The following is a 17,847-nucleotide window of genomic DNA, read 5'->3' on the forward strand; positions in this document are numbered from 1 at the left end:
AAACATAATACATCATTGCAGAAATGGCTTTTAGCCCTTAGTATAATTAAATTAATTAATTAAAATATCTATAACCATAAGGTAGATAATAGGAAGGGCTTATCACACCAATGACAAAGGGCACAAACACTCAGAAATGTCTGAACCTGCAACTCTGTTGTTCTACTGTTTTTGGTATGTACATAATTTAAACTGACTGTATAATATTAGTTCATAACTGTTAACCAATATTTCGGCTAACTTATAACTATTTTTGTATCAGCACCCTGTTCATCATGTTACCATGCAACATTAGGAAGAAACATTACTCCTGTCCACATGATAATGCTTACTGCTCGTACAGTCATGTCGACGGTTTCATCTTTATATTGTATAGCTTTAGACATATTTTTTTAGTTTAATTTTAAATTTAATATTTTTCACCTTGTATAATTTTAAGTATACTTAGACCTGTCGCTATTACCAACTGATGAGGGACTATTTTTCCATTGGAAAACAGTCCAAAATGCATTTTGGATTTTTACGGTTTTTATACTTATGTAATCATATTATTGTACAACCCTATTTGTTTTATTAAATTTTTTACTTTGATTTTTGAGCATTTGTGCCCTTTGTCATTGGTGTGATAAGCCCTTCCTATTATCTACCTTATGGTTATAGATATTTTAATTAATTAATTTAATAATACATCATAATTAGCAACTTCTAGTGTCATGTGTTTTATTTCTCTGTCGATAATTCCATTGCATCATTTTAATAATTCTATTAGACCAGTATTTCTAATGGTAAATATCTAAGACATCAACTTAACTCCACAATTTCATCAGTCTATTACAGTGACATCTTAAGTACTTCGATGAAAATCCCAGACAAAGTAAAGTTGTGACACTCTTTCAAGAAATATTACATTTTCAATACTTTAAAAGGCACTGGGAATGATTGCAAGTGAGAAGATGTAAACATTGAATCCTGCATTGATTAAGAAAAGCCTAACAGGGAAAATGAAGGGATTTCCAACTTTGATAACATGGAAGTTGGTGATATATAACTCTTTATATGCAATAAAAATACTAAACAAATTTATGTCAACAGAACTGATTTTGTTGATAAATTTATCTCAAATTGTCTGTTTTTCTCAAAAAAACTGTGGACGAGCATATAGAAATTAAGGGACAAATTAGATTCGGGGTATTATAGATATAAGTAACCATACTTTAAATAGTTTTTAAACACATTTTGAAATTTATTATTAATTTAATGTAATATCTTATTTAAAAGATTTAACAATCTCTCTATTCTTAATAAATATAAATTTTGTCAATACATAGAGTATAATGTTTCTAAATTTTAATTAACACTACTTACTCAGCATTATTAACAGCACTATGGCATTCATCACATACTCTTACATCAAACTCATATCCCATAATTGGAATACTAGTACGATTTCCACTACATTTGTCACAAACAGCTTTTCCACACTTCCTACAGTGATGCTGAAAATTACACATTAAAAAATATATTTTGCAGTCAGACATATTTTATTATTATTATTTTCTTATAAATTACCTGGCGTATGCCAATTGTTTTTTGATCAACCATTGCTTTTATATTCCAAAAAAACGGTCGTGAACAACGTTGACAGCAATCACTCTCTGACCATTCTGGAGTCTAAATTTATAATAGAACAAATTATTAATATATGAATATTTAATGTAACAATAATAAGAAGAATAGTAATAGTATAGTCTACAGTATATAATAAAATACTTTCATGTAAATTCTTAAATTTTATCAAAATATTTTATTTTTAGAAATTTATATTTAAGTTGAAAATTTTACATCTAATTTACAGATTAAAACAAATTTTATAAATATATACAAAATAAAAATTTCAGTAATTTTCATACTCATTTTGGATATAAAATATTGGTTTTCATTAAATTGAGATTTTTTTTGATGTGTGACTGACACATTTATTGTCATTTTCCTATTATTATTTTGTACTTTATTCTTTGAGTTTTTTATTTTAAATTTTGTTTATCAATCTCTAGATTCCAAAAATAAACTAATTTTCCTGCTAAAAATGGCAAAATAATTTTTGTAATATAATGCAGTTCTATTGGAGAAATAGTGAGATAAACATTTAACAACAGTAAATGCGTCAAAGACATTATAATAAATATTTTAAAAGTGTTTTTCACAACAAACGTATGACATATGTCAAAGCCAAAAAAACATTCACTACATGTGAACGTATGGGATGTGACAGTGACTGAGAAGGGGTTAAATACAATGTAACAAAGAACTGATGTGATAACTTTAAAACATGTTTACATTATGTCTATGAGTAAATACAAAATTGAATAGTTTCTTAAGATCATTTTGAATAACATTAAAAGCTTTTTCTATTCTAAACTATGTTTCCTACAATTAAGATTTAATCCTGAATTTAATTACAAAAATCATGTATTAAAATTTTAATTTTCATATAATTCTAACCTGAGAATTTAAAATTCTAGCTTAGATTTTATTGCATTGAATGAAAATGAAGAAATAATAACGAAGATAAAGAAATAAACTGCATAATAATTTTACTCATACATTTCTTTATCTTCATTATTACTTACACCTCATACTTCAAACAATTCTAAGTTTGAGCATTTCGAAATTCAAATGCTAAATGCAAGAGAAATTCAATCCAGAGTTTGAACAATGCTTCTACATTTGAACTGCATATGCAGTGAAAAAAAATTTGCTTGACGCATGAACATCTGTTGTGTGCCAAAGTTCTCTCTTGCTTGAAAGCATCTGTTTTCAAGCATTACATTTTTTCAGTGCTTTGTTTTGTTTTATTTTTATAGTGCGTTTGCTTATATATATATAACCCTAATCCCTACATATTAACAATGGTATCCAAAAAGTGTGGAAGCAACAAAACCTAAGAGGAAGGTTGTAGTATCAACAATTCAAGTGGAAAAAAAACATATTGTGAAGTATGGAGGTACATGTGGCAGATCTGGCAGTCATGTTTAAGATGCCAAAGTTGACAGTGTGCAACCAGTAAATATAATTTTCCTTTTATTATACAGTATATGTATTTTATTTATTATTTTCATATTTTACTTTATTATTTAGGAAATTTTATTGTCTTATTTTTCCATAAATTGTGTGCAATTGCTGTTTATCAAAATGGGTTTTATTTAATCTAGAAATGATTTCACTTTCCATTATTTCTAATGGAGAAAATTGATTCAGATTTCAAATGGCTTTCTGAAACAAATTAAATTTGAAATACAAGGCACAACTGTTTATACTTATCATCAACACTTCAAGATTATACTTCAACAATATTGTATAATATATTACCAAACAGTAACTAGATGTATTTTATTTAAATGAAATTTATTAATTTTTCACACAAAAAATTTTTACTTTAAATATGGAAAAACAAACCTCATGTCTTTTTGCTCTCATGTTCCAAAATACTATAGTTGAATCTTCACTTCCCGAAATTAACTGTCTGGATGCAGCTGCATAACAAACTGCTGTAACTTTATTGCTGAAAATAATTAGTTTGTGTAAAAATTAACAATAATAATATTTATATTATTGTATTTACATTGTAAACTGATTAAAATTTATACGTATTCAAAATTATTATTATGCTTATAATTAATACTGTATCTTATTTTAATTTACAAGAATCACTCAGAAAATTAAAATATTTTTTTTTTATTAATCCTTATAACATTTTTTAAAAAATACTTATTTTTGAAAGAAATGACTTATAGATTTATTAATCATTATTTTTTTACATTCAATTGTATACTTTTCATAATTAATTTTCAGAAATTAATATTAATTATAAATTTAACAGAAACTAATATATTAAACAGTAAAATATTCCTAAAAATATAAACCAAATCGTATTTTTTTTATTTTAAAATTTTCCACTCAAGTACATATGTCATATTTCAAATGATAGAAATGAAAGGAAACAAGAATATCATCTCATAATTGAGATACCGATTACAATCATGATCATTTCAAATTTTTAAAATTAATTATTTAATCAATTATTTTCCTACGCTCCATGAATTTTTCTCTATTATAGTCAAAATTATGTATATATGCTTAATATAGAAGCATTAAACATACATCTTATTTCAAATTAAAAAAAACAAAATCTCCAATTAATTTAAAAGTAATTGTGTAAAAACACATTCTAGTCATATGCCAACATTATATAATAGTAATAAATAAAATTTAATGCACCTGAAAGCATGAACACATGCAATAAAAAGCTAACTGCTTTTTATTACAATTGTATTTTTGATATTAAATTATTAATTGCATTTTCATCATTAAAGGATTTTCCTCATTTATCTTCTTAATATATGTTAATCCCTCACTTAATGACTTTTCACTATAACAGTTTTTGAAAACTTACACCACTTTTCAGACAATACCATTTTTCCACTATAGTGACTTTATTTTTAACCAAAGAAGATTCTAATAAATATTCAATAAAAAATAATTTTTTGACATTATAACTTCAAAAGATAGTCACTAATTCATTCGACTATGAACATGCTCTGTGACTGTTGTATGTATTCATAATTTTTACATTTTAAAGTGTTATTGCAGTCTTTAAAAAATTCTCTTATGGCAAAATAAAGTGCACTTTTAGTGTTATAATAATGAGCTCAAAATAAATTTAAAACAAAGAATGACATAGAAAGAAGAAACAAAGAAAAACAAAATTGTTTTCAATTTGTCACTGATGTTGAGACTTTAATGAAGTGGCTGATACAACAGCAAAGATTTTGGTTCTTGCAAAAGAGGCTGGGTTCCAGAAAATTGAGGTAGAGAATAATGATAAATTTTTGCAATCCCATGATGAACAACTCACATTAGATAAATTCAATTACAAACATAAATTCTCTGAAGAAGAAGGAAAGTAAAGAAAACTTCAAACAAGGCAAAAATAAAAAAAATTATGCACTATGCAGAATGATAAATATTGTTACTGAATGTTGCAGTACATGTATCCAAGATCACTAACATGTCATCTAAGGAATTCACACAAGATATGAACATTAACAAAGTTTTATTGTTCAACATAAGAACAAATACACAGGAGCAAGAATGCATACATCTTACTCACCTCACATCTAGGAGAAAAAAAGAAGGTTCAAGCATTGTGCATGATAACATCACAAAAAGTTCACCAATGAGGTAACTAGCTGTACCTATCTGTTATTAACTCCAACCAATGGGCTGCCACACTAAATGTTATAATGATATAGTAAAAAGCAATACTTTACAAATTGCATATGCTTTCAGATGTATGAAGATGTTTGAATGCAAACTACAAGAAAGCAAACAAACCATCTTGATTTATTTTCTTTGACACTGAGATATTTCTAATTCCACAGATATATCAAAGCCTTCCATATCAAAAAATTTTAGTATGAAAGTATCAAGAAAAATACGAGGGCAAGGTGAAAAGTTCTCAGCCTAACCCATAGAAGGCGCTACTACAAATGAAAGTATTGTCTGGTTATGTTTCCAAACTTGTTACAAAAGTAAATACCAAGTGTGAATATGATCAGACAAATAGTTTTTTTTTATATGGCTGTTTAAAGTAAGCATTGTGTGTTTTTTTGACAAAATGAATAAACTTGAATATTGTTCCGTCATAAAATTCTTCGTTTTGGATGATTTATCGTCAACAGAAATTTATCCAAAGTTGGTAAAAGTATATAAGGAGTCTGCACCTTCATTATCAACAGTAAAAAAAATGGGCAGCGGAGTTTAAACGTGGTTGTACATCAATTGAAGATGATCCACGTGAAGGATGGCCAAAAACTGCAACTACCGAAGAAAATATTGAGAAGATACACAATATGGTTCTAGATGATTGACGATTAAAGGTGTATGAGATAGCTAAGAAAGAAAGAAGAAAGGGTAAAGCACATTTTACATGAAGAACTCAGTATGAGAAAGCTTTGCGCAAGATGGGTGCCGCATTTGTTAAATGCTGATCATAAACAAATGAGAAATCAACTTTCTCATCAATGTTTGCACTGTTTTAAGAAGGATTCAACTGATTTTCTGCGCAGATTTGTTACAATGGATGAGACATGAGTTCACCACTTCACCTGAGTCAAAACAATAGTCCAAGCAGTGGGTAGAAGCTGGTGGCTCTGCACCGAAGAAAGCAAAGACAATTGCATCGGCTGGAAAGGTTATGGCTAGTGTTTTTTGGGATTCCAAAGGGATTCTTTTAATTGACTACCTGTCAAAGGATCAAACAATTAATGGGGAATATTATGCACATCATCTTGACCAGCTAGATGAAAAAATTAGAGAGAAAAGGCCTGGTTTGCAAAAGAAAAAAAATCCTCTTTCACCAGGACAATGCACCCGCTAACAAAGGTGCTTTGGCAATGGGAAAACTGAGGGATTTAAAGTATGAATTATTGGAACATCCTCCCTATTCGCCAGATTTGGCTCCCTCTGACTTTCATTTATTCCCAAATCTTAAAAAATTTTTGGCGGGAGAACATTTTGGATCAAGTGAAGAGGTGATAGCAGCGATAAATGGATATTTTGAAGACTTCCAGAATCGCACTTCAGGGATGGAATACTGTTATTGGAGAAACGTTGGACAAAGTGTATTGAACTAAAGGGAGACTACATTGAGAAATAAATGCACTTTTAAAATAAAAAACTCATTTTTTCACTACTAAGCCGAGGACTTTTTACCTTGCCCTCGTAATTACAGTAGAGTATCGATTATCCGACCCCCAATTAACCGTCACCTCGATTAACTGACCGCGTTCTAGTCGGCAAATTCAAATGTCCGCTAGTGATGTGCGCTACAATATTTGGCTATGTCTTGGCTACTTTAATATTATTTTTGTTAAATTTTTGCATGTTTAGCTGGCAACATTGACTCAACCATAGAGGGGAGGCCAGTATTTAAACGAGACTTAATTTTCTAATTATGAGTGGTTGTTTGTTTTGTGAGCAATAAAATAATTTAAAAATAATTTTTAATGATACAATAGCAACGATTATTATTTTTTAAAAAATTTGATAGGCTTAACATGGAGGAAAATTGACTCTCCAAAATTTCCTAGAGAATAACACACTCATTCTCTTTTATGATCAACTACAACTCATTTCATTAAATCTTATTCTCCTTCGGTAAGTACAAAAACCACACATTAATTAGGGAATTCGATCCCGGTCCTTATTTCTAATCCCAGGATTTCGGGATTATACTTAGTCAATCCCGGTATTATTTCGGTATTGAGGGTTAATAAAAAATAAGAAAATCTTACAGAAATCAACAAATCAATATTTAGACAAAAATCAACATATTTTACGGTATACACCTAGCTAATTTAATCACTTTAACTAATCAGATTTAGAGTCAGACTAACCAGACTTAAAATCACTTAGTCTTCATGTTAAAGTTATTCTTTTTTAAGCATCACTGAGATCTCTTTAAACTTACATAAATTGAAAAAACCTTTATGTAACAAACTATGCAAATAAACATTAAAAATTAACAAAAATCTCTCTTAACATCGACTAAATAACTCAAATTTTCTTACGTGTATACTGGAAAGTGTATAAATTAACACTCCTAAACCTTATAACTCCAGTAATAAACATTTAATAGCAAACTAACGTTTTCAACCGTACATTCGGTCTTCTTCAGGTTTAAAAAACCAGTTATATTCGAACATGTGAATGCATAGAACAAAAATTCTGAAATTATTTTCAAAAAATGGAACTTTACCAACGTAATTTAAAAGAATAAAACGTTATGCATGTGCATTGCCATGGCAACGACATGTTACATGTGAAAATACGTTCCTATAATGACATATATGTGCTACATACGTTGACATACATATAATGACATAAATGTGCTACATACGTTGACATACATATAATGACATAAATGTGCTACATACGCTCCTATAGTGACTTATATAAATACACAAAATCGGGGTGTGGCTTCTAACCACTATTGTGGTCATTGCCTGTTCCTTCATAGCAGTATTTCCAAGCGTGTGACAAATTATCAGCATCCTTAGAGTTAATGCAATTGGTGCGTAACCCGGCCTTGTAAATGTTTATTGGTGCTATTAAATGTTTATTACTGGAGTTATAAGGTTTAGGAGTGTTAATTGACTAAATAGACAACATTCATGTAACAATCTAATAAGTAGGTAGTATAGCAAGTTCTTAGCAAAAAGTATTTAAAAATAATATTAATCGGTCACATTTTTCTTAAATATAAAGAAAACTAATCTAATAGGAACATTCTAATTTGAATTGCTAAAATATGATCTGAGAAATAACATATCCAGTGTCTCATCACTAAGTCTGCTTCTCAATTTGCAAATTCTCAATTTGCTTCACATATATGCAGCTGCTGAGAAAATGCGTTTAGGTTTGATGAAAGTTGGAGGAATCGTTAGTAAATACTGATAAGCCCACTCTAGTTATAGTTCCGAGGACATGGGGAGGTTGGAAGAAAACAGTCCGGTCGACACAGATTGGGATTGTAGGAGTAAAGGCTAGCGAACCAAATACGGCAGAAGTTAGGGACCGACCTTCCCGCCGCAGACTTCTCCACAGTACTAACTAGGGAATTAACTTCCCAATGGAACATCGTGAACGAACGCTGTGGTCTTGTGCTACATGGACCTTGCTACCACTTCCTCCTCCAAACAAGTAAAAAGAAAACCCTCTACAACTAATGCAGAACTTTTTCTGGTGTGTGACTCACGTGCCCCTGGGAAGGGCTCTCCATTGTTTGGTACACCATCTTTTCACTGGACATACTATTGTTTCGATCATTGTAAGCATGTCTTTCTAAAAATAAACACGTTAATTTTGTAAATTCAGTCTCTGTGTGAGTCTCTCAGCGTCCAGCAAACCACTACCCCCATACGTAAAAAGACTTTCTCGCATCATCCTGACAGATCGCGAGCAAGACAAGGGTCGTAACCTTTTCACCTAAGGTCGACCCCCTAAGCAAGAAGCATTGGGTCTATATTAACCACACTGGCAAAACAAGATGGCTGACACATTGACAGGTAAAATGCACTGGGTAGTGCTCTCGACTGCGCCAGAAAATCGATTGGTGCCCACAAAAATTCAAAAATACAAAAATGAAGTATATTACCAAGTAATTCAGAGAGAACTGCTTGCCTATCATTTTAGTTCAAAATACAAGAAGTTTTATTCCAAGCAAGTATCGCAAGCCCGCTAGGTTAATTTCTGCTGCTTGCTTAGAATAAAATTTCTCGTATTTTATATTAAAATGATAGGCAAACAATTCTGTTAAAAGCACTGGCACTGAACGTTTCGCTTCATGCAGTCTATTTTGCAACTTTTTTAAAATGGTGTCAATCCCAAAAATCTTGGGATTAGGAAAACTTAATCCCAAAAATTTTTAAGACTGAAAAGTGGTCGGAATCCCGACCTGACCACGATCTTGAAAATCGAGATCCCGGGATCAAATCCTCTAATTACAATATATTATATCTGTTGTGTAATAAATGATCTTAACTGTCTATTTCTTGTTTTTACTAAGACAAGATAAACATGGTTCTAAGTTACTGGTAAATACTACATTATATATAGCGCTCATTCTCTCATGAGAGAATTATGGGACCCATTTATTAATAAAGTAACAATAGTTACAGTTGTAAAATATGTAAAAAATTTGTTAAAATTTGAAATTACATAACATTTCAAACAGTAATAATTAACAAAAAAAAAAAAAAATTATGAGTAAATGAAAAAAAATAATAACAGGGTGGCAACATCACAGCATCATTCAATATCTTATGTTCAGATTGTATTTACTTATTTTCAGACTATTGTTTATTACTAATGTAAAACTTCTTTTCATTATTCTCAATTGATAAAATTTTAAACAAATAAAAAAAATATGTCATGTATTTTCTTAATGGGTAAAAAATAAAATTTCTAAAGTTCTTTAAATCTATTTTAATTTCAACTAAATAATAATAATAGTAAATTTTAATTATAAAATAAAGACTATGAAATGATCTCAAAATTTAAATACAGAATTTCATACAAATGTTTTCCATTTATTTATCCTACATAAGATAATGAAGAATTCACATAATTTCAATCAAATCTGTTTATCATTAGAGACAATAGAAATTTTTATTTGATTTTGTGCATGCTAATTTAACAGTATTCAAATTTTATTACTGCTTATAAATATCACTCTGTCACTCAATTACAGATGAGCATCGAAATTCAAAATTTTAGATTTTTAATAAAGTTACTGTATACAATAATTTTATTAAAAATCTAAAATTTTATTTTAATTATATATTCATATAATTTAAATTTATTTATTTTTTTTAATAATGAAAGAAAAATTTTAAAAAATCTGTTTATTTTTAATCTGTAACATCTAAGTAAGAAAATTGTCTTATTTATATTTGTTTAGATGCTTACTTTCTATATGTAGCATCAAGGAAATCATCACAAAATGTTATTTTTACAATAAAACATTTTTTTAATATTCAAAAAAGTAATGGCAAACACTGTAAATTTTAAAAAGAAATCAATATGGTACATGTGGCAGATCTGGCAGTCATGTTTAAGATGCCAAAGTTGACAGTGTGCAACCAGTAAATATAATTTTCCTTTTATTATACAGTATATGTATTTTATTTATTATTTTCATATTTTACTTTATTATTTAGGAAATTTTATTGTCTTATTTTTCCATAAATTGTGTGCAATTGCTGTTTATCAAAATGGGTTTTATTTAATCTAGAAATGATTTCACTTTCCATTATTTCTAATGGAGAAAATTGATTCAGATTTCAAATGGCTTTCTGAAACAAATTAAATTTGAAATACAAGGCACAACTGTTTATACTTATCATCAACACTTCAAGATTATACTTCAACAATATTGTATAATATATTACCAAACAGTAACTAGATGTATTTTATTTAAATGAAATTTATTAATTTTTCACACAAAAAATTTTTACTTTAAATATGGAAAAACAAACCTCATGTCTTTTTGCTCNTAATTAAAAAAAAAAAAAAAAAATTATGAGTAAATGAAAAAAAATAATAACAGGGTGGCAACATCACAGCATCATTCAATATCTTATGTTCAGATTGTATTTACTTATTTTCAGACTATTGTTTATTACTAATGTAAAACTTCTTTTCATTATTCTCAATTGATAAAATTTTAAACAAATAAAAAAAATATGTCATGTATTTTCTTAATGGGTAAAAAATAAAATTTCTAAAGTTCTTTAAATCTATTTTAATTTCAACTAAATAATAATAATAGTAAATTTTAATTATAAAATAAAGACTATGAAATGATCTCAAAATTTAAATACAGAATTTCATACAAATGTTTTCCATTTATTTATCCTACATAAGATAATGAAGAATTCACATAATTTCAATCAAATCTGTTTATCATTAGAGACAATAGAAATTTTTATTTGATTTTGTGCATGCTAATTTAACAGTATTCAAATTTTATTACTGCTTATAAATATCACTCTGTCACTCAATTACAGATGAGCATCGAAATTCAAAATTTTAGATTTTTAATAAAGTTACTGTATACAATAATTTTATTAAAAATCTAAAATTTTATTTTAATTATATATTCATATAATTTAAATTTATTTATTTTTTTTAATAATGAAAGAAAAATTTTAAAAAATCTGTTTATTTTTAATCTGTAACATCTAAGTAAGAAAATTGTCTTATTTATATTTGTTTAGATGCTTACTTTCTATATGTAGCATCAAGGAAATCATCACAAAATGTTATTTTTACAATAAAACATTTTTTTAATATTCAAAAAAGTAATGGCAAACACTGTAAATTTTAAAAAGAAATCAAAATATAATGCATACTAATTCACCGTTAATTTTACTACATAGATAATATTTTATAAAATTTGATTTGCTGCATGATTCTAAAATTAATCATATAAAAATAAAAAGGAATATTTACTGATGTCCCTGAAGTTCATAAGCAGTACCCGCTTGGCCTCCAATATCCCAAACAATGATTGATTGGTCAAAACTGCCAGAAAATAAAAGCTTGCGATTTGGATCCCAACATAAACAACGAACACTACCTACAAAAAAATAAAATTATTTTACATTTAAGAAAATTTCAGAGAGTAATAATTGGCAATTTGGTAATCATTTTTCATAAAATTTCTTTTAATATTGTTTTGATTTCTCTTTTTATTATTGATAATTATTATAGAAACACAAGGTCAATGGCAAAAGATCAGTTATTTATTTTTTAAGATCAGATTATAAAACATCTACATTTTAGTATTAAAAACATAAATTTTAACCAGCGTGTTACCTGATCTGCCACTATTAAATACCATTTGCTTCCATACTACTGTTTTTATACTCTCATTTTTGTAATTTGGGTCTTTTTTCTTCTATCATAAAGAATAGAATGGTATCTGATATCCTGCAGCATCACACCATCTAATATTGGCTATTTATTTATTTAATTTATTTTTGCACTTTCAGAAATTTCCACATCTTGCTGTATGTACTGCTAAAGATGTTGTGTACATTTGGAATTATGGATGCTGCAAGCCATTTGGCTGAGACAGAATTGTTATGCAAAAATATACATTGTCTCAGTACGCTGTCACCAAAATATTGGAAGACAATTCTAACCAGGTGATTTTACCATGCATGAGCAGTGATGAAGGCAATAGAGTTACCTCAAAATCACACTTAGTGGAGAGCCAGCATTAGTGTAATTTCAGCAATTTAAGATATTGTATTGTTAGCAAATAAATTAAAATTAATAATAATTAAAGCACTAGTTATGACTGATAACAACTGCATGATCAGCTACATATTGAGATGAATAGCACAAAGAGATTAAAAAAAGTCTAGTTACATAGAGATGATGAAAACAACAACCAAGTTCTAATTACAATATGTAAATTTTTAATAATAAATCTTGTATACTGATATAATAAATTATAACAGTTCAAGCCTTTTCCAGCACAAAATATTTTATCTATCAAATGCTTATGACTATCTAGGCAGCCAAAAATGTTCAATAAATAAAATATTTTATGCTGGAAAAGGCTTGAACTGTTAAAATAAATTATAAAAATTTACATTATAACTTGTTTTAGGATCTAATAATTTTTATAAAATTAACCATCATCATCAGCATCATCATCTGTGATTACAACAAGTAGAGTCTGTTATACAATGTTCACTATTAATTTTTCTATATTCAAGTATTTTCCTATTATAATAAAAAATTATACTTTCTATATTATTATTCTTAATACAAAAATCAATACCTGAATGTCCTTTTAATGTTGTAATCGGTTTATATCCGGAATCTTCTATTTTCAGCATAGTTATTTGACCAGAATAATCACCAATAAATACATGTTTAGATTGCATATCATATCTGATAATTTAATTAAGTAATTAACTTTATTTAATCTTATAATTACTTGGATTGCTAATAATAAAAAATTGAATACAACAAATAGCTCTAATAATTGTTTAATTACATTAAATTTATTTTTAATTATGGATTTTATTGGCTTCATTATTATTCTATTTCATCAATGTTAGACTCCACCATGAAGAATCTATTATACAGTAAGACCCTGCTTAACACAGGGAATGCATTCCTAGACAACAAAGCACTAAGTGAAACAGCATTAAACAAGGTCATTTTAACACACAGTAAATAAGGAAAAGGGAACACGCAACCAAAAATAAATAAATTTTACTATAATTTTAAGTAATTTTTATATTAATTTGTATAATAATATATGTTAAATAACACACAAACATATGCACACAGAAATGTAAAGTTCATTTTTTGTGACAAAGGTCCTGACTTTTCTAAAATTCTTGTTCTTTTGCAATAAAGTCGTGAAGTTTTTCATTTATCACTTTTTTTCTTTCCTTAAGCAAATGTCAGTAGCAGAAAATTGCATCCAAAATGCTTCATTTTGCTTTTGCACTCCTTTCAAAATCTGGATCATTCACTACAATTTGATCAATGATTTCAGTTATCTAACCAAACTTTCACTAAGGAATCTGTAGAGAAATTTTTTGGGTTCTTCATTTTCAGAATCTCTATTTTCTAGTTCCACAGGAATTCCATGTTCTGCCAGTTCTCAAAGGTCGTCGTTTGTAAGACTCTCACCAGAAACCTGCGGTAACTCCTCTATATCCTGCTCATCTATATCTCCTAGTCCTGCTATATCAATTAGGTTGAGTTTGGTCAACCTAATTGATATAGCATGATAGGCTCTTCTTGTTGAGAATTCTTGGATAACTTTAGCCATAACTTCTTCTGCACTTTGTTCGTACATTTATCAGTTAATTCTTGCCAAGCAAAATTGATATTTCCTATGGCATCCATGATGTTATATTTTTTTCCAAAATTGCACCAAACAAACACAGATTTAAAGAAAGTACATCTTTTTGCCACCTTTTGCTGATTGGTTTGTGTTCGCAAATAATTATATTATATACGAATCAATAAAATGTTGCGATAATTTAAATCAGCATAAATTTTGAGCTTTTTTTTAAGGCTTCGAGCAGACTGCGTTATATTGAATCAGCGTTAAGCGAGGCAGCATTAAGCAGGGTCTTACTGTATTTGAAATTTTTATTCTTTATATTCTTTAACTATTAAGCTTAATATTTCATTTTTTTTAAAATTTAGATCTCCATTTTATATTTTTTGTAAAACTAAAAATATATATTACTTAGCATTATATCCAGTATGTTGTATTCAATTCCATTTGTACATACTAATTCTGATTATATAAATTATTTGTAAAAACAGTATAAACTAAATATCTACTGGAAAAAAAACTATTACATTTCACTACTTATCATATTGATAATGCTAGAAGCTGCTTAAAAATATTAAATTACAAATTCAGTCAGCAAATAATATATATTTCAGATTATTTTATCATAATCATTTTTTATGTATTTAAAAACTATTTAAAAACTTTCTCTGTATAGTTAAAAATGCAAGACTATAATTACCTTAAATACTGTATATTTAAGGTAATCAAAAAATAAGATCATCTTCAAAGAAATGTTTTTGGTTTTTCTGCAGCTAAAATTTGGAATTTCAACATTTAACACACATAAATAGGGTAATTTTTAGTGAAATGCTAAAATTCCAAATTAACACTGCTCTGCAAATGTTGTTGTTTATATATGGATAAAGTTGTAGAAATGCTGAAAATGTTTCAATATAATAAACTTTCTTCAGTCAGCTTAAACAAGTAGCACTGTGTTGCATTCTTATAAGATTGTTGAATTTTGATTCTGTATAAGTAATAAATCAACTTATCTTCTATTTAAACAGTCTTGAAAAGTTAGTGTAAATTCCTGTGAATAACCTTGAATTATCAACACTTTAGTTAGTTAGAAAGGGGATGCTGTTTGTGCACTGCTTCAGGTTATCCATTGATTGTAAATTGAAATTACAATCTCACCCAACAGCTTTTCCTTTGTCTAAACATAATGTTTTTAAAAATCTTGAAAATCTTTCATGTGCAACACACAATCATCTTCATTACAATTTTTCTGGAAACTATCAGACATATATGTATACGTCACCTTTAATTGACTTTCATTTTTTATAAGTCAATCTGCATTTTAATTCATATCATTAGATGCATCTGCTTAAACTGTTATCTTGAAAGCTAGTAACATTCCAGTAATATCTTCTTTTCTATATAATAACTCTAGAAACTGACTGTCAATTTTAGCATATTTTAGTCCTCTACAGCAGGGGTGGCCAACAAGTCGATCGCAATCGACTGGTAAATCACGAAGCCAATTTTGGTTGATCGCTCGCGATGTCTTGAATTAATATGTTACACTTGTAACCGAACGTAACGCGCAAACGCAAATGTAGTGATATTGGACCATTGCATCTTCTTTCAGATGCGGTTTTGTCGGTCCATGTGATATTCATTTGCGTACAGTTGTAAAAGGGAAATAAGAAATGTAGACAAAGGATCGTAAAACCAAAAAAAAAGGTGGAAAGAGGGACAGAGGGAGTAGTTGGGACACGGTAGAAAGAGGAGGGGTGAAGTGGTGGTCCCCAAACGTTGAGTTTCAATTTTTATTCTGTTTACAATGTACCTTTTCTTCACGTTTTAAATGAAATTGTGGCTTTTCTTACCTATCTAAACATAGTATGCATTCAAAACTTCCAAGAACGTCAGTCTATGAGGCGTTAAATATACTTGAAATTATTTTTAATTTACGAGTGCTTTCAAAAAACCAACAATAATTTTGCATTCTCTTCCCGCACCTCCTACATGATTCAAAGCACATACATGTCGGCCCCTTTATGTGCGTCTGTTTACGTGTGTTATGTATTTTAAATTATGTCCCGCGCTTTAATATTTAAAATTTAAATTTTAACATAAACTTGCACTTGTGGATCTATTCCGATCGGTTTCTATGCTATCTATGTTAAGGCGCATGCGTGCCAAAAATTTTATACGTATTTACAAAGTGTTTTAATTTAAATTCTAAAAATTTAATTGTACTTAATAGACATCTAATTGGCTCTCATGTTATGCATGTTAAGGTGCACGTGCGCCAATTTTTCGCGTTCACATAATAATTAATAGCCACTCCAATCGATGTTTATTTGTTTTAAAACGCATGCGCACCAATTTTAAATGTTTAATTCTAAATATTTAAATTTAAAATCTCTTTTTTGTATGTTCAAAAACGGCTAGTATCGTTAATGTTTTAAATTTAAATGTATGGTTCGAATTCTTTATTCGAATTTAATTTTACCTGAAGACGACGTGCTTATTTACGTCGAAAGCGCTCGTAAATTAAAAATAATTTCAAGTATATTTAACGCCTCATAGACTGACGTTCTTGGAAGTTTTGATTGACATAAGTTGGCGTGACATCCAACCCGTGAACTCAATACACCTAACATAGTATGCATTTCACACCACCCCCTCGTCACTTAGACTAACCCTACGACAACAAGTCGATCACGACACATTTTTAAGATAAAAAGTAGATCTTCTGTACATAAAAGTTGGCCACCCCTGCTCTACAGTAAATAAGATGTGAGATATTCCTAGACTTTCCAACTTATATCATTACATATTACATAGGTGTATAAGCTTAAATCTGCTGTTTCTTAGTCAAAAAACAAAAACAAATTTATTCAAAGTACTTTCCCTCACTAGTGACACATTTGTTCCATCTCTCGGGCACATGTGTGCCCAAGAGATGGGACACACGTGTGATGGAACAATCCCCGAGAGATTGTTCCATCTCTCGGGTCACATGTGTGGATACCATGCCAAAAAAATTTCTTCTCTTTCGAGGCAAACCACTCATCAAGCCATTTTCGGACGTCTTCGTAAGAATCAAAGTGCCGCTCAGCAAGCACGTGGCCCATCGATGAAAAGAGGTGATAGTCGGAAGGAACCAGGTCTGGTGAATAAGCGGGATGGGGTAGCACCTCCCAGTTGAGTGTCTCCAAGTAGTTTTGGACCAATGTTGACACATGCGATGGTGCATTGTCGTGGAGGAAAATCAGCTTGTCATGTCTTTGCTGATAATCCGGCCTTTTATCACGCAGAGCACAGTGCAATTTGATCAGTTGTTGGTGGTAGCAGTGAGCATTGACAGTTTCACCAGGTTTCAACAGCTCATAGTAGACAATACCCTGCTGATCCCACCAAACGCACAGCATTGT

The 17,847-nt window shown here is 29.1% G+C and overlaps 1 protein-coding gene across 2 annotated transcripts in view; it reads right to left on the reverse strand.

Annotated features, from left to right (window-relative positions):
- Window positions 1-17,847, reverse strand: part of LOC111623472 (WD repeat and FYVE domain-containing protein 2-like) — a 68,670-nt gene that overhangs the window by 5,312 nt on the left and 45,511 nt on the right. For both annotated transcript variants that reach the window (XM_023366057.1, XM_023366056.1), the window contains 5 exons: window positions 13,418-13,530; window positions 12,076-12,202; window positions 3,457-3,562; window positions 1,570-1,671; window positions 1,366-1,496 (listed from right to left, as the gene is read on the reverse strand). In XM_023366057.1, coding sequence (XP_023221825.1) covers window positions 1,366-1,496; window positions 1,570-1,671; window positions 3,457-3,562; window positions 12,076-12,202; window positions 13,418-13,530 — 579 coding nt within the window. The remainder of the gene's footprint in view (window positions 1-1,365; window positions 1,497-1,569; window positions 1,672-3,456; window positions 3,563-12,075; window positions 12,203-13,417; window positions 13,531-17,847) is intronic.

The sequence above is a fragment of the Centruroides sculpturatus genome, unplaced genomic scaffold (assembly GCF_000671375.1).
Source record: "Centruroides sculpturatus isolate CEXI.00-Female unplaced genomic scaffold, Cexi_2.0 scaffold115, whole genome shotgun sequence".
Classification (NCBI taxonomy): Eukaryota; Metazoa; Arthropoda; class Arachnida; order Scorpiones; family Buthidae; genus Centruroides; species Centruroides sculpturatus.